This window comes from Typopeltis vanoorti, chromosome 21 (assembly GCF_054136105.1).
Source record: "Typopeltis vanoorti isolate ZY-2024b chromosome 21, IOZ_Tvanoo_1.0, whole genome shotgun sequence".
Classification (NCBI taxonomy): domain Eukaryota; kingdom Metazoa; phylum Arthropoda; class Arachnida; order Uropygi; family Thelyphonidae; genus Typopeltis; species Typopeltis vanoorti.
The window spans coordinates 59,676,730-59,701,221 of NC_143569.1; the positions used below are offsets into that span (position 1 = coordinate 59,676,730).

General features: G+C 35.0%; 1 protein-coding gene across 1 annotated transcript in view; it reads left to right on the plus strand.

The window, feature by feature from the left end:
- LOC150094892 (small subunit processome component 20 homolog) overlaps positions 1–24,492 on the plus strand; it is a 468,852-nt gene that overhangs the window by 26,363 nt on the left and 417,997 nt on the right. Inside the window, exons 5-7 of the mRNA XM_090410975.1 lie at positions 1,158–1,313; positions 4,560–4,694; positions 17,549–17,626. Coding sequence (XP_090267101.1) covers positions 1,158–1,313; positions 4,560–4,694; positions 17,549–17,626 — 369 coding nt within the window. The remainder of the gene's footprint in view (positions 1–1,157; positions 1,314–4,559; positions 4,695–17,548; positions 17,627–24,492) is intronic.

Sequence of the window (24,492 nt, forward strand, 5' to 3'; positions counted from 1 at the left end):
TCATCCATAGTAATAAATTGATGCACAAAATCAGTTTTATTCTTGTTAAAACGCTCCAAGCACTGTTTAGAGGTTTTCATGCGAGTGCATTTTTGATCTGCTGTGAACAAGTGCAGCACCCATCTTGTGCAAAGCTTTTTCGTTTGCAATTCTTTATGCAAAATATATCCTACACATTCTTTTGAAATTCCTATAGTCTCAGCAATTTCACGAACTTTGACTCGCCAGTCATCGAATACCATATCGTGCACTTGATCAATAATTTCTGTGTTGTTACACTTTTTGGACGTTCTTCACGTGGATCATCTTCAAGGCTGGTATGAATGTTTTAACTCGGCAGCCCATTTCTTAATAGTCAAAAACGAAGAAGTGTGACCCATAAACTTTTATGAATTTTGAATGAATTTCTTTTGGCATTAAACCTTCTTTTACAAAGAATTTTAGAACTGTACGATACTCATTTTTATCCATTTCAAGGGATGCAGACAACGCTTTTGCTTCAGAGCTGTATAAAACAAACTACTTGATAGATTGACTTGCAATTTCACATGGGTACTTATGACCGATGTACCAACTTAGAAAAAATAATCTTGCCGATAGTGTAGCCATCTATGGTCGAGACCGGAAACTTTTCAGACGACCCTCGTATGTATACTGCGCTATATTAATGTGCGAGTCACCTTCCAGACCAGTTTTGACTTGTTGAGGTCTCATTTGAAAGTTTAGTCCTTGGAGATGCTGGAAATCATTTGATTCTTTTTTGTTATTCTGTCCACTTTTGTGTATTCCTCTATGCCATAACCTGTCTTGAAATATATGATCAACATAAGTAACTCATAGGTAACTAAGTAACACATTCAACTCTAGAACAAACTACCATAAAATCACAATGAAACCTCCATAGGTACAATGGTTTATGATAGTTTGCTATAATGAACTTTCTTTTGGGAGGTCCCTAAGTTCTGTAGTGAGAGTTGGCTGTATAACAGGACAGTCATTGCTCAGTAACTTCATTCAGCAAACATGTAGTTATCACTTAATTAAATCTGCTTATGTTACTAGTTACACACTGCATAAAGAATGTTAATCAGAATTTTTTTCTGATGTGATGTGTGTGTGCGTGTAGTATTTTATAATATCATTATTATTCTTTACAGGATACATTAAGTAAGTTACAGAAATCTTGTTTATCATCTACTAGCAATGAGAGGATAAATTCTAATGAACATCTTGAAAGAGTTTTATCGTTAGTTTTACAGTGGCTTTCTCACCGAGATGGTTATCTTGTCACATCACCCGTGACTTTAATTCAGGTAAGACTTTTTTTTCTTTTTTTTTTATTTGTAAGTAAATTTTACATAATATTAAGAAGAAATTTTTATAACATTTCATTATTGAAAGTGAAAGATATATTATTACCTAATGCTTATAATGAGGTAGAACAAATATAACAGCAATATAATTCAATATAAGGGTCGCATTTAATACTTTTTTTTATAGCTAAATGTGTTTATCAATAGCACATTATCATTTAATTAATATCAGAACTCAGTACACTATCTGAATGTTTTTTTTTTTAATTTTTAATATACTTTATTTATTTATTTAATTTTTACTAACCTCAAATATACATATGTTTCCCAATGCCTAAAACTATGCTATGTTGAAATAAGTATTGGGACTGCAGTATATAGTTAAAGATTTGCACATTCCTCAGTTCTTATGTCCCCTTTGGACTGATTACACTTTCTGTCCTAAGCATATTCTCCACCAATTTGTGATAATTATGTCAGATAGTTACATTCCTCTTTCATTTCATTGTAAAACATAACCAGCTGCTAATGTAGTGTAGTGTTGTTAGACTCATACTCTACATTCCAGTTGTTTGCTACACTTTTCGGAAGTGTTGCATAGCCATTGAAGTTAGTCATTCCAGGCACCACAAAGGTGCCTGGAATACCTCTCGTGTAGGAGATCAGTATATCAAAAAAAAAAAAAAAAAGTTATAACAAGCAAATATCCTTGATGAGAAGAATATAATCTGTAAGAAAACATACTAATTTGCTATTCAGAAACTTTATGATTTCTTTTTTCTTTTTATGAATTGCTTACATGGAGTTCATGCTTTTATACTCTTGAGAACAGCTTAAGTAAACACTCCCTTAACTAAATCCGTTAATGTTTTCTTCAAATTTTGCCATTTAGTCCCTGAGGTTTGGTTCTTGTTTGCATGATCTCACTTTTATTCTTTAACAATAAGTGCCTTTGAAGGTCAATTAGAAGAATGATGACACATTGTGCCCTTCGGTCAGAAAAGGCCTAAGTTCAATTCTCATCATGATGAGAGGAATCTTTATATGGATTTTTTTCAATTGAAGGTGAGTTAGCTGATCTCATACAAAGGTAGCAGGGCTCTTTTCTTCCAGAAACTTGGGTTTTTAATCCCATGTATAAGCAAATTGACTTTGAGAACACATGCAATTTACAGACAAAAAATATGGCATTGTGTGTAGACGATGATGGTAAGTAGCAGTTCTTCATAGGTGGTGGATTAAAGAGTGGAGCTAGAGAATTCTAGAGTGTCCTGCCTCGATGAGTCCTTGGACTCCTTGGAGGTGTCACGTAATAATAATAATAATAGATGTATTATTATTATTATTACATATCATGGCATATCAAGACCTTTATGATCAATTAGAAACAAAGGAAGGACATCGAACATGTGAGGCAGATCAAAGACTGGAGGAAGGGTATTAAGGAAGGATGTGGATATAAGAAACGTATGGAGAATATACTTTGAAGGGCTTTTGAATGAAGAAAATGCAAGGACTCACAGAGAAGATGGGGGAGCCTAATGAGGGGATGGTGCAGAACATTAGTAGAGTGGAAGTGAAGGAAGCCGTAAAGAGGATTGAAGAATAGAAAATTGGTAGGCCCTGACAGGATCCCAGTGGAGGCATGGAAGGCACTAGGGGAAGAGGGAATTGACCTGCTGTGGGACCTGTTAATAAAAGTTTGTCAACAGGAAAATATACCTGAGGAATGGAGGGAAAGTACTCTTGTCCCCATCTACAAGAATAAAGGGGATGCCCAAGACTGTAAGAATTACAGAGGAATAAAGTTGATGTCCCACCCAATGAAGATCCTAGAGAGGGTTCTTGATGGAAGACTGAGGAAGGAGGTGGAGATTGCAAAGGATCAATTTGGCTTCATGCCTGGTCAATTGACGACAGATGCTATCTTTGGTTACGACAGATGATGGAAAAGTTTCGAGAGAAGCAACGGGAGCTACATCTGGTTTTTATTGATCTGGAGAAAGCTTATGATAGAGTGCCAAGGCAAGAAGTCTGGAGGTGTTTGAGGGAGAAGAAGGTACCGGAGAAATATGTCAGGTTGGTGCAAGACAAGAGTTCGGACCTGCCTGGGAGAGACAGAAAGTTTTCCAGTGACAGTTGGTTTGCATCAAGGGTCAGCATTAAGTCCGTTCCTGTTTAATCCTGTTTAATATTGTGATGGAGGAGGTGAGAGAAGATGCTCCTTGGACTATGTTGTATGCAGATGACATCATGCTGTGTGCAGAATCAAGAGAAGAAGTGGCAGCTAAACTGGAAAGTTGGAGGAAAGTACTGGAAGAGAGAGGTATGAGACTGAGCAGAGGTAAGACAGAGTATATGTGTTGCAAAGTGGATGGCTGCCAGGAGACAGATCAAGAGCTGGAAGGAAATGTCATCAGGCAGGTCAGTATCAGACTTTAGATACTTAGGTTCAACAATGAAAGAGGATGGCGAGGCTGAGAAGGAAGTGGGATGCAGTATACAAACAGGATGGAGGAACTGGAGAAAGATGGCTGGAGTGCTATGCGATAAGAGGGTACCGATCACTCTAAAAGGTAAAATCTACAGGACAGTAGTGAGACCAGCTATGATGTATGCTATGGAAACTGTGGCCCCGAGGAAAAATAACAGCAGGATGGAGGTAGCGGAGATGAGAATGCTTAGGTGGATGTGCGGTGTGACCAGAAAGGATCGTCTGAGAAATGATTATGTAAGGGGAATGGTGAAAGTTACGAACTTAGGAGCAAAGATACAGGAGGCAAGGTTGAGATGGTTTGGTCATGTGATGAGGAGGGAGGAAGAGTATCTGAGAAGAAAGGTCATGCAGATGGATGTGCAGAGGAAGCGCAGACGGCCAAAGAAGAGATGGAGAGAGATGGTGGAGGATGACTTGAGGATGAAGAACTTGGATGCAACAACAGCCCAAGACAGGAGGTTGTGGAGGAGACTCACCACAAACAGTGACCCTACTTAAGTGGGAAAAGCTGCAGAAGAAGAAGAAGGTGTATGTCTGAGTTTACAGTTTATATCTAAAAATTGTTCAAATTTTGATACAAATTCACTTATATAATAAGTGTATTATTAAATCATTTATTAAATAAATGTATTTATTTTAAATATTTTATTTAAAACTAAGTCATATACCACTTCCTTTCATAGAATTGATTATAATGTCACCAAGTGTAAATCTATTAATGTCGTCTAAATGTGATAACTTGATTTCAGATTCTTGTGAAAATATGCAAGTATGAAAAATCTTCTGAGAACCATGGAAAACTGGTGTTAGAAATTGCTTCTCTGGTGCTACTCCATCATCATTCCAAGATTACCATTGATAATATAGGGCTTCTTATATCATCTGTATGTGAATAATTATTATTTTTATAATACTTTATATCATTTATATTATTTTTTTTTATCATTTCAAAAAAGGTGTAGTCCTTAAATGTTGAAACCTTAATGTATCAATGTATCATTATTATCACCACATGTTCTGGTTTGATTTAATTGTGGTTAAAAATACCAAAAGTCTTACGATGTATGAAACAACCAATCGAGTTTTAATTGCTTATTTTTAATAAAACTCCTTATTTATTTTATGTGGTCTCAGTACTGAAAGTCTCCCTCAGAAAAATATGTTTATTTCTACTTTTAAGAGTCTTTATTATTATTATTATTTGGGTGTGAAAAAAATGGATTTTTTTTTTTTTCCCATCGGGGATCATCTCTATTGCAGAGTCATTAGGATGTCAAGAAATGTTCTCTGTAGTTTGAAAGAACTGTATTCAAATCTTCTAGGATACAAGGGATCTTTATAAGTTCTTGTAGAAAGTTTTTTCCACTGGTTAAAAAGTAAATTATAAGAAATTATATTCTTGTTTAATTCTTTAGCTAAGTCTAAGCAAACAAAGTTTGTGCTCAAAGCTTATTCACTGCTAGACTACTTGTATATAGAAGCTGTTGGCTTCACATCAATTGCCTTAGTATCCCATAATACAAACAATATATATTTCCTTTCAGATATGTTTATTGCTATGTATTATAGGAAGTGTCACTACCTAGACTAGTTTTGACCTTTATTGATCTGCATTAATTCAGCATGGTATCCTCCTTGCTCTGGCTCTTGCTGAAAAGACCTCAGTAATGATTGAAACCAGTTTGGGTAGAGACCCTTCCCATAATACATAGCAATATACATATCCAAAAGAAAGTGTGCTTTGCATTATGGGATACTAAGGTAGATGAGGCAAAATCAACAGATTCTGTATACAAGTAGCCTAGTTGTGAAGATATTTCACTTACAAACTTTGTTTGCTTACACTTTGGTAAAGGATTAAACAAGAATATAATTTCTTGCTAAGTATAATTTACTTTATATAATTATATACATTTAAATAAGCTGGTCTCATTTACAGTTGAAGATTTTCTTTCCAGAAACTTCAATTTTTTCATCCTGAAAAACAGGCAGTCATCTACAAGAACCTATGTAGTTAATATGTTATACTCATCTCACAGCCTTAGTTGCTTCAGCCATAATTCCAACCCGCACAATCCCATTCTTTCATCAGGAGACATTTGTCTGTCTAGGGTAGTGACATGTATGAATTCCATGAATTATTCAATTTTACAGTGTTCAGAACCATTTTTATGTTTTTTAGAGAAAATATAGCAAATCAGCTGCAAGACTACAGCCCAAAAACCAGATAACTCAAAAATTTAGCAGCTCAGGTTAATCATAAACCTGACTGTCATCACCAGGGCTGCGCCAACCCGAGGGTGCACTGCACCTGGGCGGCAACATTGATAAATGCTACATTCAATTTCTTTTAGTTATTTTTTTTAAGGGGCGGCCGATAAAAGTTTGCACCTGGGCAGCAAATTCCCTTGGCATGCTCCTGGTCATCACTATAATTAGCTTCATTCTCAAACTTTCTTTTCTTGTCTTGTTTTCTTTTTTTTATACTTTATCTATAGCATTATACCTGTATGATGGCCTTTTTACTAGTTTTTTATAGTAAGTGAGTTTGTTACATCAGAGCTTGCTATAGAAAGTCTACTGCATCATAATTTCTTTCCTATCTTTTTAGATGCTTAACTTTGAGAAAAAACTAGTAGTCCAGTGAGTTTTACTAATTGCTGTATCCTGAACTTAAAGTCATTGTCAATCAGACTACCCAAATTCTAGTATTCAGTAACTTTTTCCAAAGCCTTTCCATTCAGTTTATATCCATCTAAATGTATCTTTACAAAATTTTATATACTTACATTTCTTCACATTAATTTTTCACCCTTACTTTATTTTCTACTTTTCCAAACTTTTAAAATTGTCCTGAGGAGTATTGAGGTCATAGACAATTTACACTTGACTCACTGAAAATATTAAACAACAAACACAATAAAACTGAAACTTCATATACTTCCCCATGGACACTCATAAGCAGTGTGAATCATTCTCAATGCCTTTGTTGGAATCTAAATAAGTGTGAGAATTTTATGCTCTTTGTGTTAGGTCCGTTTACTTTACACATTTTTGCATATCTATAAAAATGTTTAGCATTGTTATTACTTTCTTGACCTATTATGTTCAAACTTGGTTTTAAAATAATTAATTAACAGTTTCATCAATAATAATAATTGCTGTTTATATTTATTATAATTAGCAGTGCTTTTCATATCTGTATTCTTTCCAGTTTTTTCTTCTTTTTCTTTGAGAATGTGATTACTCATCTGTCCAACCACCAGTTTTATTTTGAAATTTACTTCTTGAAATAAATTTAAATAAGTCATCATGCAAAATATTCTTGCATTTAGACACATTTAGTGTTAATATAACTTTTATTAAATTCCAATTTATACTTTCTTGATGTTACCATTCAAATACCTGATCATATTCCTAATATTCACTAGCCTGGTTGGCTGAGTGGTTAGCATATCTGCTCTTCAACCAATAGGCTGTGGATTCAGATATCTCAGTGTGCACGTAGATGTGCTTGATTTTAGATGGTCGGTGCATTTCATATCCCAGTATGAGACTACTGCTTCACTTATTGGAAGCCTGAAGTAGTTTGAAAAATATCCACCTTTGGTTTCTATAGTAGGGTTTTCAGACCAGATAAGAAATGAATTTAAAAAAATACAAAAAAAAATTAATAAAAATAGAAAAAAAAAACCTTGGTCCATCCATGACACTACAGAAGGTTCTCCTAACGAAGAAATGGAGAAAATGCAAAAGGTCAATATCAGGAAGGTAGCAATATGTTCTGGAAGCTATTGAAAAGCTTAGAAATGAAGGAAAGAGTGATGTGAAAGAAATCAGAGATGACAAAGGTGACATGAAAATTGAAGATTTCATGGAAAGAAACAAGCTCCAGCTCAACATCTAGAAGAAGAATAAACCCAACATTAGAAGAACTGAAGATAGGAACCATCAATATAAGGAATATTCATAGAAAGGAAATCAAACTTGCAGAATAATTGGAAAAGTACCACGTGGGCATAAGGCATCACTGAAACAAAGAAAAAAAACAGGTGAGATCTTACTAAATAATAAGTATAGGATGTTATTTTCAAGGAAAGGAAGGAGTAGCGAAAGCATTCAACACCAAACATAAAGATAAATGTTTTGATTGGAAGGTAGTTTCAAAGTAGAGTTATGTGGGCAAACTTCAAAATGGGGACATGGACAATGAAACTTATTTGTGCCTGTGATCCCACAGAAGGTTCTTTTAAGGAAGAAGTGGAAAAATTTTTTGAGCTATTAGAACAGGCAGCTGACATAAAGAAAATAGAAAAATTGGTTCTTGTTGGAGCTGTGAACACCAGAGTAGGAAATGAATCCCACCAGGCATATAGGAGCATTTTTTGAAAATTTGGCGAAAAGGGCAAAGCTAATAATAATGGTAAGTACAGTCATACCCCGACTTACGGTATCCCTACTTATGCGAATCCAGAGTTACGGTTTCTTATATGTACGTATTCCCGTCCCACTTCACGCCTCACCACGAGTTGTATCTTTCCGGTGCCAGCTGCATTCGCCAGTGTCGCACATGCTGTGAACAAGCACTGACGTGTTTCATGCGGTCTCCATTCATACATGATTTTTATAATCTACAAACCTTGTGATTGTTTAATGTTATGTTCTTGATAAAAATTTTATCACATAAAAAATAATAATGTCATCCAAAAGAAGCAAGTCCGATTCTTCTACAGCTAGCAAGAAAAGAAAAACATTGACTTTGGAAGCAAAACACAACATCATTAAGGATTTTGAAGGTGGAATGAAAATTTGTGAGCTAGCAAAGAAGTTTGATCTACAGGAATCCACAGTAAGAACAGTCATAAAAGAAATGTTTACAGATTTTGGAGGACATAGATTCTAACGAGGAATGAATTGTAGCCACAAGGCAAGGAATAAAAAAATCATCAGGTTGCTATGAAGAAATTTTGCGTGACAAGAAAAAGACATTATGCCGTCAGACAAATCTATTAGATTTTATGAAACCATTGACATCGAAGTAACTTTCTTTTTTTTATGTACGAAAAACTACAATTATGATTATATTTCTTAAAAAATATAGGTGTTTTTGTAAGCCTTTGATCCCAATTGTATGTTTGTATATATAAATTACATGCAAAATTATACCCTGAGTTATGTGAATTTGACTTACGCGCTTTTTGTTGGTCCCACCTACCACGTAACTTCGGGGTATAACTGTATTTACTAGACTTCTCCTCAGGACACGGATTAGTCATTAACACCATGTTTCAACATAAAAGTTATGCACAAGTTCACATGGAAAGAAGACGTGAAATAAGAAAAGCCTCATTGACTGCATCATTGTTGACAGTGATATCATCATGCTCCTTCAGGATACAAGAGTGTACAGAAAATTTGAAATTAGAAGTGACCATTACTTAGTACTAAGAGGATAAGGATATCACATTGAAAAGATGCATAATGTATAGCATTATACATGTTTGTTAGGATATGTGCTTTGCATTATGGGATACTAAGGCAAGTGATGTGAAGTCATTAGCCTCTATATACAAGTTGCCCAGTGCAGAGTTACTTCACATGCAATCTTTGCTTACACTTGAATAAAGGATTAAACTAAGAATATAATTTCTATGCATCTTTAATTTATAGTATAAAAGTACCAGATCGACATAATAGGGGAGACTGAAACAAAAAAGACCAAAACTGGTGAGATCTTTCTGAGCAATAAATACAAAATGTTATATTCAGGCAATGACAATCAAGGAAAAGAAGGAGTAGCCATAGTATTCAACACAAATTACGAGGCTAATCTTCTTGAATGGCAGTCAGTCTCAAGTAGAGTAATGTGGGCAAATATGAGAATGGGGAACTGGACAATGAGACTTATTTGTGCCTGTGATCCCACAGAAGGTTCTTCTAAGGTAGAAGTGGAGGAATTTTTTGAGGCTTTAGAAAAAGCAACTGACACAATGAAAAATGAAAAGTTGGTCCTTGTTGGGGATCTCAATAGCAGAGTAGGAAATGATTGTCAGACATACAAAAATATTTTGGGAAAATTTGGAGAAAAGAGCAAAGTTAATAATAATGGCAAATATCTGTTGGATTTCTGCTCTGGACATGGACTGGTTATTACTAACACCATGTTCCAACATAAAAATGTGCACAAATTCACATGGAGAGAAGAGGCTAGGAATAAGAAAATTTTCATTGACTATGTTATTGTTGATAGTGATGTTTTCTCCCTGGTGCAGGACACTAGAGTGTACAGACGATTTGAAATTGGAAGTGATCACTATTTAGTCTTGAGCAGGATAAAATTGAATTTCATATTGAAAAGAATAACATGTAAGAAAGTTTTAAAGCGAATAAAAGTTGAGCAGCTCGCAGATGTGAACTGTAAACTGAAATACACAAAGATTATTGAAGAAAAAATGGGAGAGTTTGAGAACAGGAATCAAACCTTGGAGATTCAGTGGCAAACTCTGAAGAAAACATTGATTGATTCTGCCAGAGAGGCATGTGGTGAGGTTGTCTGTAAGGATAAAAAAATCAGAACTCCCTGGTGAACACAGGAAGTTAAAGAGGCAGTGAAGGAAAAGAAGAAAGCATACCAAAAGTTCCTGTCAAATAAGTCAGCTTGTGCTCTTAGAGAATATAGAGACAAATGCAAGAATGCTAAACACTGTGTAAAACTAGCTAAACAAAAGTCATGGGAGGACTTTGGCAAGAATATAGAAAATAAATATCAAGAAAGTGGCAAAATATTCTGGAGGTTGTTGAAGAAGCTTAAGAATGGAGGAAAGAGTGCTGTAAAAGGAATTAGAGATGATAAAGGTGACATGAAAACGGGAGAAAAAATATCCTTGAAGTATGGAGTAATTGCTTTGAAAAACTGCTAAATGAAACAAGCAGTGATGACAGCACAGTGGTAAAAAACACTGACCAGGCATGCAGTCAGGAATACATATCCATACTTGAAGTAGAAAAAGCAATCAAAGGCTTGAAATGTGGAAAGGCAGCAGGAGTAGATGATATTCGACCAGAAATGCTGAAGTATGGTGGTATAAGAGTCTTACAGTGGCTGCACTGCATAGTTCAGAAAGCCTGGACAGAGGGATGAATTCCCGATGATTGGAGTAGAGCTCTCATAGTACCCATATATAAAAAGGGAAATAAAACTGCATGTGAGAATTACAGAGGTATTTCCCTACTGAGTGTTCCTGGCAAGATCTATGCAAGTATACTTGAGAAACGGTTGAGAAGAATTGTGGAAGAAAAGCTTGGTGAAGAACAAGCTAGATTCAGGCCAAATAGAGGCTGTCAGGATCAAATCTTCACTTTACGACAAATAGTCGAGAAAGCATGGGAATATAACAATGTATTTAAGTTTTGTCGATCTGGAAAAGGCATATGACAAGGTGCCAAGAGAGAAGCTATTCAATATGCTGCAGTTATATGGCGTCAATGGGGCATTATATCAAGCAATACTTAGTCTTTATTTGAGTTGTAAGTCAGCAGTTAGAATTGAAGGAAGTACAGGAAGATGGTTTAATGTTAAATCTGGTGTGAGACAAGGATGTACATTATCCCCTCTGTTATTCATTATCTATATGGATCACATTATGAAGGAAAGTGGTATTAAACATGATATCAAAATTGGAGATGTTAATGTCAGCTCTTTACTTTATGCAGATGATGTTATACTTCTAAATAAATCTGCTACAAGTCTGCAAGATTCCCTGACTAAATTGAATAGCTGTTGTAATAGATATGGTATGAAGATCAGCAATAAAAAGACATAGACAATGAAAATAGGTAGAATCATTGAAAATGTCAACTGTGTTGTGAATGGAGAACCTGTGGAACAAGTAAAACATTTCAGCTATTTAGGCACGATTTTTACTGAAGATGGTAAATTAAATATAGAAATAGACAACAGAATCAGCAAAGCTGGTATGGTGGGAAGTCAATTGAATAAATTCATATGGAATAAGAGAGAAATTAGTAGGAACACTAAATTAGCTGTATACAAGACAGTGTTCAAACCAGTTTTAACTTATGGATCTGAGAGCTGGGTCAGAAGTAAAACACTTTACCAAAGACTAGAGACCACAGATATGAGAGTCCTGAGAAAGATTATAGGCATGAACAGATGGCATCAATGGCAGTATCATATTAAAAACGAGGATATTAGGAAAGTACTTGACATTGTCAGCATCCAGGAATGCGTTAGCAGAGCTAATCTCAGGTGGTATAGTCACTTAAACAGAATGGACGAGGAAAGATTAGCAAAACAAGTGTTCTCTGCCAGGTTGGCAGCAAAACGACCCAGAGGAAAACCAAGATATAGGTGGATTGATATGGTACAAAGTGCTTTGTACCATATCAATATGATAGAAATATAAGATCTGATAATGGTGGAGTCTTGACAAGTAAAAGACTGATTTGGAGGAAAATTGTAGATAGGAAATTAATAATGATGTAATTTTTTTCATGTAGTACTATCATATCCTGTACACCCCTTGAGGGTACATGGCAGGAATTTGATGATGATGATGATGAACTATGTGGAAAAACTTTTAATATGTAAGAAAGTTTTTAAAAGAATTAAAGTTAATGAGCAGCTTTTACAAATAAATTGTAGACTTGACTATACAAACATTATTGAAGAAAAAGTGAAACGGATTGACAACCAAACATTGGAGTCTCAATGGCAAACTCTGAAGATATTGGTTGATTCAGCTAGAGAGGAATGTGTTGAAGTTGCCTATAAGGATAGAAAAAATATGAACCTTATGGTGGATACAAGAAGTTAAAGAAGCAATTCTGGAAAAGAAAAGAAAAAAAAAGCATACCAAAAGTTCCTAGCAAATAAGTTGGCAGATGCCCTAAAACAGTGTTTCTCAACCTGTGGTCCACGATGATTGGAAAGGTGGTTTACAGACAAACTTAAATTAATTAAATAAATATATATTTTTTAATTACCCGAACAAATTAAAATTTAATAAGTAAGTAAAAATTATTGAAATCAAATGGAGACTTAAAAAACAACAAATAGCATCAGAATGTCCAAAGGTGGAAGCAATAAAACTATATCGTTGTTCACTTCACCCCTCTTTTATTACTCGTCATTCTGTCACTGCAATAATTTGTAGCTGCAGAATAACAAATAATAAGAGGGGTGAAGTGAACAACAATATAGTTTTATTGCTTCGGCCTTCCCTTGCTGTTTTGTCAGATATGAAGTGAACATATTGAAAGTTTATTTTTCACTTGGTTAGACTATAATAAATTTAGCTTAATCCTTTATCCAAGTGTGAGCAAACAAAGTTTGCACCTGAAAATATCTTCAGGACTGGGGTAAGATAATACAACACCAGGCAACTCGTGGCAAAGGTGGCCAAGCTAAGATGAGTAAAGATGACCTCTCCATTGCTTCTGCCTAGTATCTCCACTTCAGGGCCTGGCTCCCACTGACGAGACCTCATTAAAGGTCGAAACCAGTATGGGTAGTGCCTCTTTCCTTAATGCATAACATTATACATATCCGCAAGGATATGTGTTTTGCATTATGGGAGATACTGAGATAGGAGTGATGGTAGTTTGGCCACCTTTGCTACAAGTTGCCTTGTGTTGTACTACCTTACCCCAGTCCTGAAGATATTTTCAGGTGCAAACTTTATTTGCTCACACTTGGATAAAGGATTAAACTAAATTTATTGAAGTGAACATGTGTTATCCACATTTCAACCAATTGCTTGTTGTTTATTGATTTTTATTACTGAAGGTTTTCCTCTTTCAGCCAAGGCTCAGTATACCTTCGGAAGTGCTAAATGATACTTGGACAGAGTGTGTCATGAGTTGACCCCAGTATTTTTATATTTTTCAGAAACGATTTTTAATAATGGAAAAGTGGCTTAAAACTAGGACTTTGAAAAGAAAAGCAAATGAAACAGGTGATGCTAACCCTAATTGTGATATATGTGTTGTAACAGCGAGTAAATCTGATACTATTAAAGTAGAAGAAATAAGCAGTTCAAAGAAAAAATACAGTAGGAAATATAACAGTTCATATTTGGAATTCGGATTTACTTGGTGTGGAGATGAAAGTGAACAGAAACCTCGGTATGTTTTGTATTATGAAGTGTTGTCCAACGAGTGCATGAAAATCATTGTGATGTTTAGAAACTAAACATTGTGATGTGAAAAATAAGCAAATTGAAAAAAAAAAAAAAAGCTAATTTCAGCAACACTTAGCAACATTAAATCATGGGAAAGATGTAGTTTTGGCCATGAGTTCGATTAATAGCAAGGCACTGGAAGCATCTATCTCTTAAGTTTGTGCATAGCGAAAACAGGGAAACCTCATTCTATCGGGGAAAATTTACTACTTCCAGCTATAAAAGAGATGGTAAAAACTATGTTTGGCAACAGTTACTAAAAGATATTGATTTGACTCCTCTTTCAATGACACTGTAGGTTCCAGAATTAATAATATGGCTGGTGACACAGAATCTCAGTTAATCGAAAGAGTTAAGAAGAGTCCTCATGCGTTACAAATAGAAGAGATTACTGATGTTACAGATGATACACAGTTAATATGCTATGTAAGATATATTCGAGTTATAACAACATTCATGATGATATTCTTGAGAGTGAGAAGAAATATTTCTCACTCTCAATAATTACATAATAAACAATGGGATCCAGTGGGAAAAATGTATGGGCTTCTGTTCGGATGGAGCTCGCACCCTTACAGTCAGGCAAGCATAGTGGGATTGTTTCTAAAGTTAAGGAAGTAGCTCCTGATATAAATTGGGTACATAGGGAAGCTTTAGCCTCCAAAGGAATGCCACCAGAATTTAAAACTGTAAAGCTAGTTAATTTTATTAAGGCTCAACTGCTAAATAACAAGTTATTTTCAGTGTGACCTCACATAACAAGATGTCTTAAATATTTTTTGCTGGTCATGGAAAACTCCTCAGGGAAATAATGCAGTTCTTATCGGCCGGAAGTGTGGGTGGGGGAATTAATGGCTTCGGGATGTTCTGAGTGAAATTTTTGGGTATATGCAGGGGATGGTTTGGACAGGACAAGGGATGTCAAGTTCGTATTCAGTATTATGATGAATAGAGTAAGATAAGAACAACATTTTTCCCTTGTCTCACAATGCACTTAGCGAATGGAACAGTTTAAATGTTGCAGGTCGAATCAGAGAGTGTGTGAAGATAAAAGTTGTTGTGGGACTAGCTTCATGAGTATGGGCAGATGAATGAATGGGGATTAAAGATAAACGTGTTGTGGGCAGATGAATGGAGATTAAAGATAAACGTTGTTGTGGGCAGATGAATGAAGGTATCATCAGGACGGTGCTGACATTCCCCATTCATTTGCCCATGGTACCAACAGCACTAAAAATGTTATTGTTGTGGTGTGAGTTTAATGAGTGTGGGCAGATGAATGGGGGTCTCAGCAGGACAGTGGTGACAACCCATTCATTTGCCCAGAGCAAATCAGAAACTGATACCTTTATTTGTTTAATAAAAATTAAAACTTTGTTAAGTGATGATACACTTGTAATCATTTACTTCCAACTTGATTATGTTTTTGTATTTGTATTTGTAAATGTTTATGTATATATATATGTAAATATGTAAATGTTGATAATTCTCACATACATTTAAAAAAGAATTAGTGGTCTGTAGTATTGTTTTTGGCATTTTACTGGACCTTGGGCTTAGAAAGGTTGAGAAACGCTGCCCTAAAAGAATTCCATGAGAAGATTTTGGTAAGAATATAGAAAATGAATATCAAGAAGGTGGCAGAATGTTCTAGAGGCTGAAAAAGCTTAGAAATGGACGAAAATGTACTGTAAAAGGAATCAAAGATGAGTTGATATGAAAACTGAAGATAAGGATATCCTGAATATCTGGAATAAAACAAGCTGTGACAGTAGAAAATTTTCAAGAGAAATGCATATAGGAGTAAATTTCAATACTTGAGGTAGAAAAGGCAGTATAGTCTTGCAATATGGAAAGGCAGCTGGAGTAGATGATATTCATTTAGAAATACTGAAATATGTAGATCAAAAAACTTTTGGCATGGTTACACTGCCTGATTCAGAGGTCCTGCTAATAAGGTCAAATTTCAGATGATTGGAGTAGAGTTCTCATAGTTCCCATCTATAAAAAACGGAATAAAGCTGAATATAAGAATTACAGAGGAATTTCTCTACTTAGTGTTTGTTCCAGGTAAGATTTATGCAAGCATACTCGAAAAGGGGTTGAGAAAAGTTATGGAAGAGAAACTGGGAGAACATACCAGATTCAGGCCAAATAGAGGTTGTCAGGATCATATTTTCATGTTATGATGAATGGTAGAGAAATCATGGGAATATGATAGTGATCTGAATGTAAATTTTGTAGATCTGGAAAGGCATGTGACAAGGTGCCCAGGGAAAAGCTATTACAAACACTGCAGTTGTATGGGGTAAATGGAACATTACACAGGGCAGTGCATAGTCTTATATTTAAGCTTAAGTCAGCAGTTAGAATTGAAGGATGCACATTATCCTCACCCTTATTCATAACCTATATGGGTCGCATTATGAAAGAAAGTAGCATTAAACATGGATATATCAAACTTTGCTTTATTTTTCTTTGCTTTATGCAGATGACATTGTACTCCTAAACACATCCATTGCAAGTCTCCAGGTTTCTCTGACTAAACTTAATAACACTGTAACAAATTGGCATGAAAATCAGCAATTAAAAAATCATGTAAATAGGTAGGAACATAGAAAACTTTAGCTGCATTCTCAACAGAGAAGATATAGTTAGTTATTCACATGTGACGTCGTTTTGGGAGTTAGGAGTGAAGCCTTCTGCCAGAAAAAGTGGTAGAGTCACAAATTACCTTTCCCCAAAGCTTTAGTTGGACAATCACAAACATCCATGCCCCTGGCATGATTTGAACCTGCAGTCATTAGCTGGAGAGTGGATTAGTTAACCACTCAGCCAGCTAGGCTGGCTAAAGTTGCTGGACACTGTATAGTCGCTCCCACACCTCATTGGGTTTTGGGAGTGAAGCTTTTTGCTAGAAATAGTAGGGGTTGCAGAACACATATTTTTTATGGTACTTTTACATTTCTAAGCTCTCTTAGTATTCTTGAAAATGTTTTGCCACCTTCTTTACATTTATCTTCTATATCAACGTCATTATTATTATGTTATACCTCCATGCAAATCCAAGGACTCATCGTGGAAGGGAATTCTGCTCCACACAACCTAACATGTACACTACTTAATCCACTGTTCTCACTACCCATATTATCTGCTAACAGTATTTTTGTTTGTTAATTGCATATGTCTCTGGCCAATTTGTGGAATTAAAAAACCCTAGTTTCCAGGAGGAAAAAACTCTGCTACCTCTGTTGGAGACTGACTAAAAATCCATATAAAAATTCTTTTCATCATGATGAGCATGAAATACATCTTTTCCAGTTGAAGGACATTTAGAACAACTGTTGTATGGAAAGGCTTAATATTCTCCTATTCTCATAATATTCTCTTCAAAATCTGACTTGACCATGAGAGTGCATTATAACAGATACTGATGTCTGATTAAAGCATATAATGCTGTTTTATATATTCAAAAGATTTTCCAAATTCAGCTGTGATTATGCAATCATAATTTATTCTTAAACTTTGTTTTTCAGATATTTAAAAGTAGCTATTCAGCAAGTTTGATCTTAAATTTTGTTACAAGACTTTTTCCTTATGGAATGTTTGAAAAGGTAAGTCACACATATTTTGTCTTTGTCATTTTTAAAGACATTTATGTTATTTAAAACCTGCATCAATCTCTGTTAAAGATTAAACTCGAATATGTAATAAATAAATAAAGTCTCTTTTAACCAAAATGCTAAAAATTAACATGAAATTTGTAGTGATCAGCTTGCCTATTGAGATCAAAATGCGTATGTGATTAAGAATTATGATGTAATGATCTAAGACAAATTAATAAATAATAAGTAAAAAAAGTGTTGGTGATTTCTGCTATGAGGATACTGTAGATTCGAGGCAGGAAAAAATATGCAAGATTAGTGGATTAGAATGTATAGAGTTAATGAGGAATAACAACCTTATGCAGCATGTGAGAGAAAGGACTTGCTGCACAAGAGTATTGGATCTAGTTATAGCATTTGATAATCTGTATGTAAATGAGATGACTTATGCGTCAAGTGAGCATACTGTTTAGACTTGGAAGGTGACAAATCATGTTAGAGCTTTGATTAAGAAAAGTTATACATATGAAATTCCTAGAAAGCAGATGATTATGATAAACTGAGAAGGCATTTGAAACATTGCATGAAAAGCGGTCAAAAGGTGTCTGAAAACAGCTATATCTGACTGCATCCCCCAGAGTTAAGAGAATAAATCATGTGAGAATTAAATGGGTGAATAATAGTTTAAAGCAAGAGCTATCTAAAAAAGAAAATGTTGTGGATCCAGGAGTAGTATATAAACAATGGGGGGGGGTAGGATGTTAACAGTGATTAAGGAAAAAAGCCAGATAACATACCAATGGAAATCTCCCCGAAATACTTCGAGGGGACCTGTACAGAAGCCAAACCTATAAAAGGCACATCACCAACCTGTCCAACAAAATTAAAATGAGAAATAATATCATTTAAATTTTTTTTTTTTTTTAAATAACGAAACCTGTGGTGCGATCATAATTAAAAGAAACACACATATTAACCACAGTGAAAATTATTTAATTGTAAATATTTCATCCTAAGTATCTTAGGACATCATCAGTACAGTAGTTTAAAACAATAATAGGAATAACATACAGTTAGGGCGCATGATTACAAGAGAATCTCATTAAACGTGCGTATTGTGTTACAGAAGTAAAAAAATAATAATAATAAAAAAATAAATAAATAAAATTAAATTAAAAAAAAATAATAATTATTTAACACAATTTTGTATGACAATTTTCCATACTTGAGGAATAGTAAGAACGTCATTCCGGTTTAAGTTTGGTCTGTGTAGTAGGGCTTCAGAACTTCCTTTGTATAAACGTTCATGTTTATATAAAGATCTATGTAAAAGTTTAGACTTTTCCCAATGGATCCTATGGTTTGGATTTTCAATTCCGTGTTGAGAGAGGCCAGATTTCTGAGGTTTAAAAAGACAAAAATAATACCAAATACCAAAAAATAATAAAAAAAATACCAAAATAAAAAATGATGGTACAACATGACAAAATTTCATGCCGGCTGGGACATCGCCCGGTTAAACAAGGCCCTCGTTGTTTTCGCCAGGGAACCAGGGCGAACAGCAAAAAGTCAGCTGTTGGAACAAATCTGAAAACAAACCCCAACTCAACATCACCAGAGTTAAAGATCGGTACTATCAACATAAGAAGCCTGAATGGCAAAGAAATGGAGCTAACTGAGAAATTAGATAAGTACCAGATCAACATAATAGGGGTGACCGAAACAAAAAAGACAAAAACTGGTGAGATCTTTCTGAGCAATAAATACAAAATGTTATATTCAGGCAATGACAATCAAGGAAAAGAAGGAGTAGCCATAGTATTCAACACAAAATACGAGGCCAATCTTCTTGAATGGCAGTCAGTCTCAAGTAGAGTAATGTGGGTAAATATGAGAATGGGGAACTGGACAATGAGACTTGTTTGTGCCTATGGTCTCACAGAAAGTTCTACTAAGGTAGAAGTGGAGGAATTTTTTGAGGCTTTTGAAAAAGGAAAAGTTGGTCCTTATTGAGGATCTAAATAGTAGAGTAGGAAATGATTGTGAGACATACAAAAATATTTTGGGAAAATTTGGAGAAAAGAGCAAAGCTAATAATAATGGCAAATATCTGTTGGATTTCTGCTCAGGACATGAACTTATTATTACTAACACCATGTTTCAACATAAAAATGTGCACAAATTCACATGGAAAGAAGAGGCAAGGAATAAGAAAAGTCTCATTGACTATGTTATTGTTGATAGTGATGTTTTCTCCCTGGTGCAGGATACCAGAGTGTACAGAGGATTTGAAATTGGAAGTGATCACTATTTAGTCTTGAGCAGGATAAAATTGAATTTCATATTGAAAAGAATAACATGTAAGAAAGTTTTAAAGGGAATAAAAGTTGAGCAGCTCTCAGATGTGAACTGTAGACTAAAATACACAAAGATTATTGAAGAAAAAATGGGAGAGTTTGAGAACAGGAATCAAACCTTGGAGATTCAGTGGCAAAGCTTGAAGAAAGCCCTGATTGATTCTGCTAGAGAGGCATGTGGTGAAGTTGTCTGCAAGGATAGAAAAATTAGAACTCCATGGTGGACACAGGAAGTTAAAGAGACAGCGAAGGAAAAGAAGAAAGCATATCAAAAGTTCCTGGCAAATAGTCAGCTTGTGCTCTTAGAGAATACAGAAACAAATGCAAGAATGCTAAACACTGTGTAAAACTAGCTAAACAAAAGTAATGGGAGGACTTTGGCAAGAATATAGAAAATAAATATCAAGAAGGTGGCAAAATATTCTGGATGTTGTTGAAGAAGCTTAGGAATGGAGGAAAGAGTGCTGTAAAAGGAGTTAGAGATGATAAAGGTGACATGAAAACAGGAGAAAAAGATATCCTTGAAGTATGGAGTAAAAACTGCTAAATGAAACAAGCAGTGATGACAGCACAGTGGTAAAAAACACTGACCAGGCATGCAGTCAGGAATACATATCCATACTTGAAGCCATCAAAGGCTTGAAATGTGGAAAGGCAGCAGGAGTAGTTGATATTCGACCAGAAATGCTGAAGTATGGTAGTATAAGAGTCTTACAGTGGCTGCACTGCATAGTTCAGAAAGCCTGGACAGAGGGAAGAATTCTCGATGATTGGAGTAGAGCTCTCATAGTACCCATATATAAAAAGGGAAATAAAACTGAATCTGAGCATTACAGAGGTATTTCCCTACTGAGTGTTCCTGGCAAGATCTATGCAAGTATACTTGAGAAACGGTTGAGAAGAATTGTGGAAGAAAAGCTTGGTGAAGAACAAGCTGGATTCAGGCCAAATAGAGGCTGTCAGGATCAGATCTTCACTTTATGACAAATAGTCGAGAAAGAATGGGAATATAACAAAGATCCGTATTTAAGTTTTGTCGCTTTGGAAAAGGCATATGACAAGGTGCCAAGAGACAAGCTATTCAATACGCTACATTTATATGGTGTCAATGGGACATTATATCAAGCAATACTTAGTCTCAATTCTAACTGCTGACTTAAATCTGGTTAAATTAATATTTAACATTAAATAAAAATTAATGTTAAATCTGGTGTGAGACAGGGATGTACATTATCCCCTCTGTTATTCATTATCTATATGGATCACATTATGAAGGAAAGTGGTATCAAACATGATATCAAAATTGGAGATGTTAATGTCAGCTCTTTGCTTTATGCAGATGATGTTATACTTCTACATAAATCCGCTACAAGTCTGCAAGATTCTCTGACTAAATTGAATAACTGTTGTAATAGATATGGTATGAAGGTCAGTAATAAAAAGACAAAGACAATGAAAATAGGCAGAATCATTGAAAATGTCAAGTGTGTTGTGAATGGGGAACCTGTGGAACAAGTAAAACATTTCAGCTACTTAGGCACGATTTTTACTGAAGATGGTAAATTAAATATAGAATTATACAATAGAATCAGCAAAGCTGGTATGGTGGGAAGTCAATTGAATAAATTCATATGGAATAAGAGAGAAATTAATCGGAACACTAAATTAGCTGTATACAAGGCAGTGTTGAAATCATTTTTAACTTATGGATCTGAGGGCTGGGTCAGAAGTAAAATACTTGACTAGAGACTGCAGATATGAGAGTCCTGAGAAAGATGATAGGCATGAACAGATGGCATCAATGGCAATATCATATTAAAAACAAGGATATTAGGAAAGAACTTGGCATTGTCAGCATCCAGGAATGCGTTAGCGGAGCTAATATCAGCTGGTATGGTCACTTAAACAGAATGGGCGAAGAAAGATTAGCAAAACAAGTGTTCTATGCCAGGTTTTCAGGAAAATGACCCAGAGGAAGACCAAGATATAGGTGGATTGATACGTACAAAGTGCCTTAGACGATAGAAATATAAGATCTGATAATGTTGGAATCTTGACAAGTAACAGACTGATTTGGAGGAAAATTGTAGATAGGATGTTAGTAATGATGTAATTTTTTTCATGTAGTACTATCATATCCTGGTCACCCCTTGAGGGTACATGGCTGGAATTTGATGATGATGATAAAAAGACGAATGTGGTCTTGGTGTTCCGAGATGCATTTCTGAACAGACCTACCTGTCTGTCCAAAGTAAGACGATTTGCATGAGCATGGAATCTCATAAACGTCAGGCAACATCAAAAGTGAGAGTTTGTCCTTAGGAGAAGGTAACAAGTTGTAAATTTGGTTGATAGGTTTGTAAGTAGTGGCAAAATTGTATTTCTTCGTAATTTTAGAAAGACGTTCGAAGATGCCTTTGACGTAAGGTATGGGAATCCTATGGACTTCTTCCTGTCTGGTTTGATGTGTGAAGTGACTGATTATTTTTTTGAGTTGTTTTAGGATTATATCCATTTAGGATGGCTGTATTTTTGATTACTTCTAATTCTTGGTTTAAAGATTCTTCAGAAGAGCAGAATTTGTGTGCTCCGGAAACTAGTGATTTAATAATGCCAGATTTCTGAGATGGATGATGAGCGGAAGAATTGTGAATGTAGCGACCTGAGAATGTAGGCTTGTGAAAGACAGACGTGGCGATGGAACCGTTTTCTTTTCTTTGGATGTGTTAATCCAAAAAGGAGACACCTTGGAGATTCTTTTGCTAACGTAAAGTTGATGCGATGATGAAGAAGATTAATTTATTCTAGAAACAGTTGTAATTCATGTTCGGAATGATCCCAGACTGCAAATACGTCGTCGACATATCTTAACCAAATTTTTGGTTTGGGTTCAAAAGTGAATATTTTTTCCTCAAGGTGTTCTAGAAACAAGTTTGCTAGGTTTGGTGATAAAGGAGATCCCATTGCTGTTCCTTCTTCTTGCTTGTAAAATTGACCTTTCCAGGTGAAGTAACCTGATGCAATAACAAACTTGAACAATTCAGCTATATCAGACAGAAATTTTTGAGTTAGTAATTCTATTGTTTCTTTATGGGGAATGTTTGTGAAGAGGGAGACAATGTCGAAGCTGATTAACAATTCAGTTTTTGATAGTTGGATGTCTTTAATTTTTGTGTGAAACTCAGTAGAAATTTTGATTGAAGAGACTGAGTGGCCTATGTGAGGGCGGAGAAGGTTAGATAAGAATCTTGATAACTTGTAAGTTAGACTGCTGATACAATCTACGACAGGTCTAAGTGGAACATTAGTTTTTTGTAGCTTAGGTAAGCCATAAATTCTAGGAGGTCTTGCATGGTATGTCTTAAGAAATATGAAATACCAGTGTGGTTCTTGATATAAACTCATATGACCGAAAAATGAATTTACTTCTTCAAGATCGTAATACTTATGCCAAATTGGATTATGATCCTACAAAACGTCAACTCAGAAAATTAAATAAGCTACTTAATGAAACTTCCTCCTTAGATGAAGAAACAATCAAAAAACTTAAGACATACCATGCAAAACCTCCTAGAATTTATGGCTTACCTAAGCTACACAAAACTAATGTTCCACTTCGTAGGATACTGCTGATATGTCGTAGACTGTATCAGCAGTCCAACTTACAAGTTATCAAGATTCTTATCTAAGATATCCAAGATTCTCCACCCTCACAATGCCTTAAACAACTCAAAAAATCATCAGTCTCTTCTCCACACATCAAACCAGACAGGAAGAAGGCCATAGGATTCCCATACCTTATGTCAAAGGCATCTCCGAACATCTTTCTAAAAATTATGAAGAAATACAATTTTGCCACTACTTACAAACCTATCAACCAAATTTACAACTTGTTACCTTCTCCTAAGGACAAACTTTCACCTTTGATGTTGCCTGGCATTTATGAGATTCCATGCTCATGCAAATTGTCTTACTTTGGACAGACAGGTAGGTCTGTTCAGAAACGCATCTCGGAACATCAAGACCACATTCATCTTTTTAAATCTCAGAAATCTGGCCTCTCTCAACACGGAATTGAAAATCCAAACCATAGGATCCATTTGGAAAAGTCTAAACTTTTACATAGATCTTTATATAAACATGAACGTTTATAGAAAGAAAGTTCTGTAGCCCTACTACACAGACCGAACTTAAACTGCAACATTGTTCTTACTATTCCTAAAGTATGGGAAATTGTCATACAAAATTGTGTTAAATAATTATTATTATTATTTTTAATTTAATTTTATTTATTATTTTTTTTTAAATTTTTATTTTATTATTATTATTTTTTTACTTCTGTAACACGTTACGCACGTTTAATGAGATTCTATTGTAATCATGCGCCCTAACTGTATGTTATTCCTATTATTGTTTTAAACTACTGTACTGATGATGTCCTAAGATGCTTAGGATTAAATAATTTTCACTGTGGTTAATACGTGTTTCTTTTAATTAATATCATTTCAAGGCTTGCTG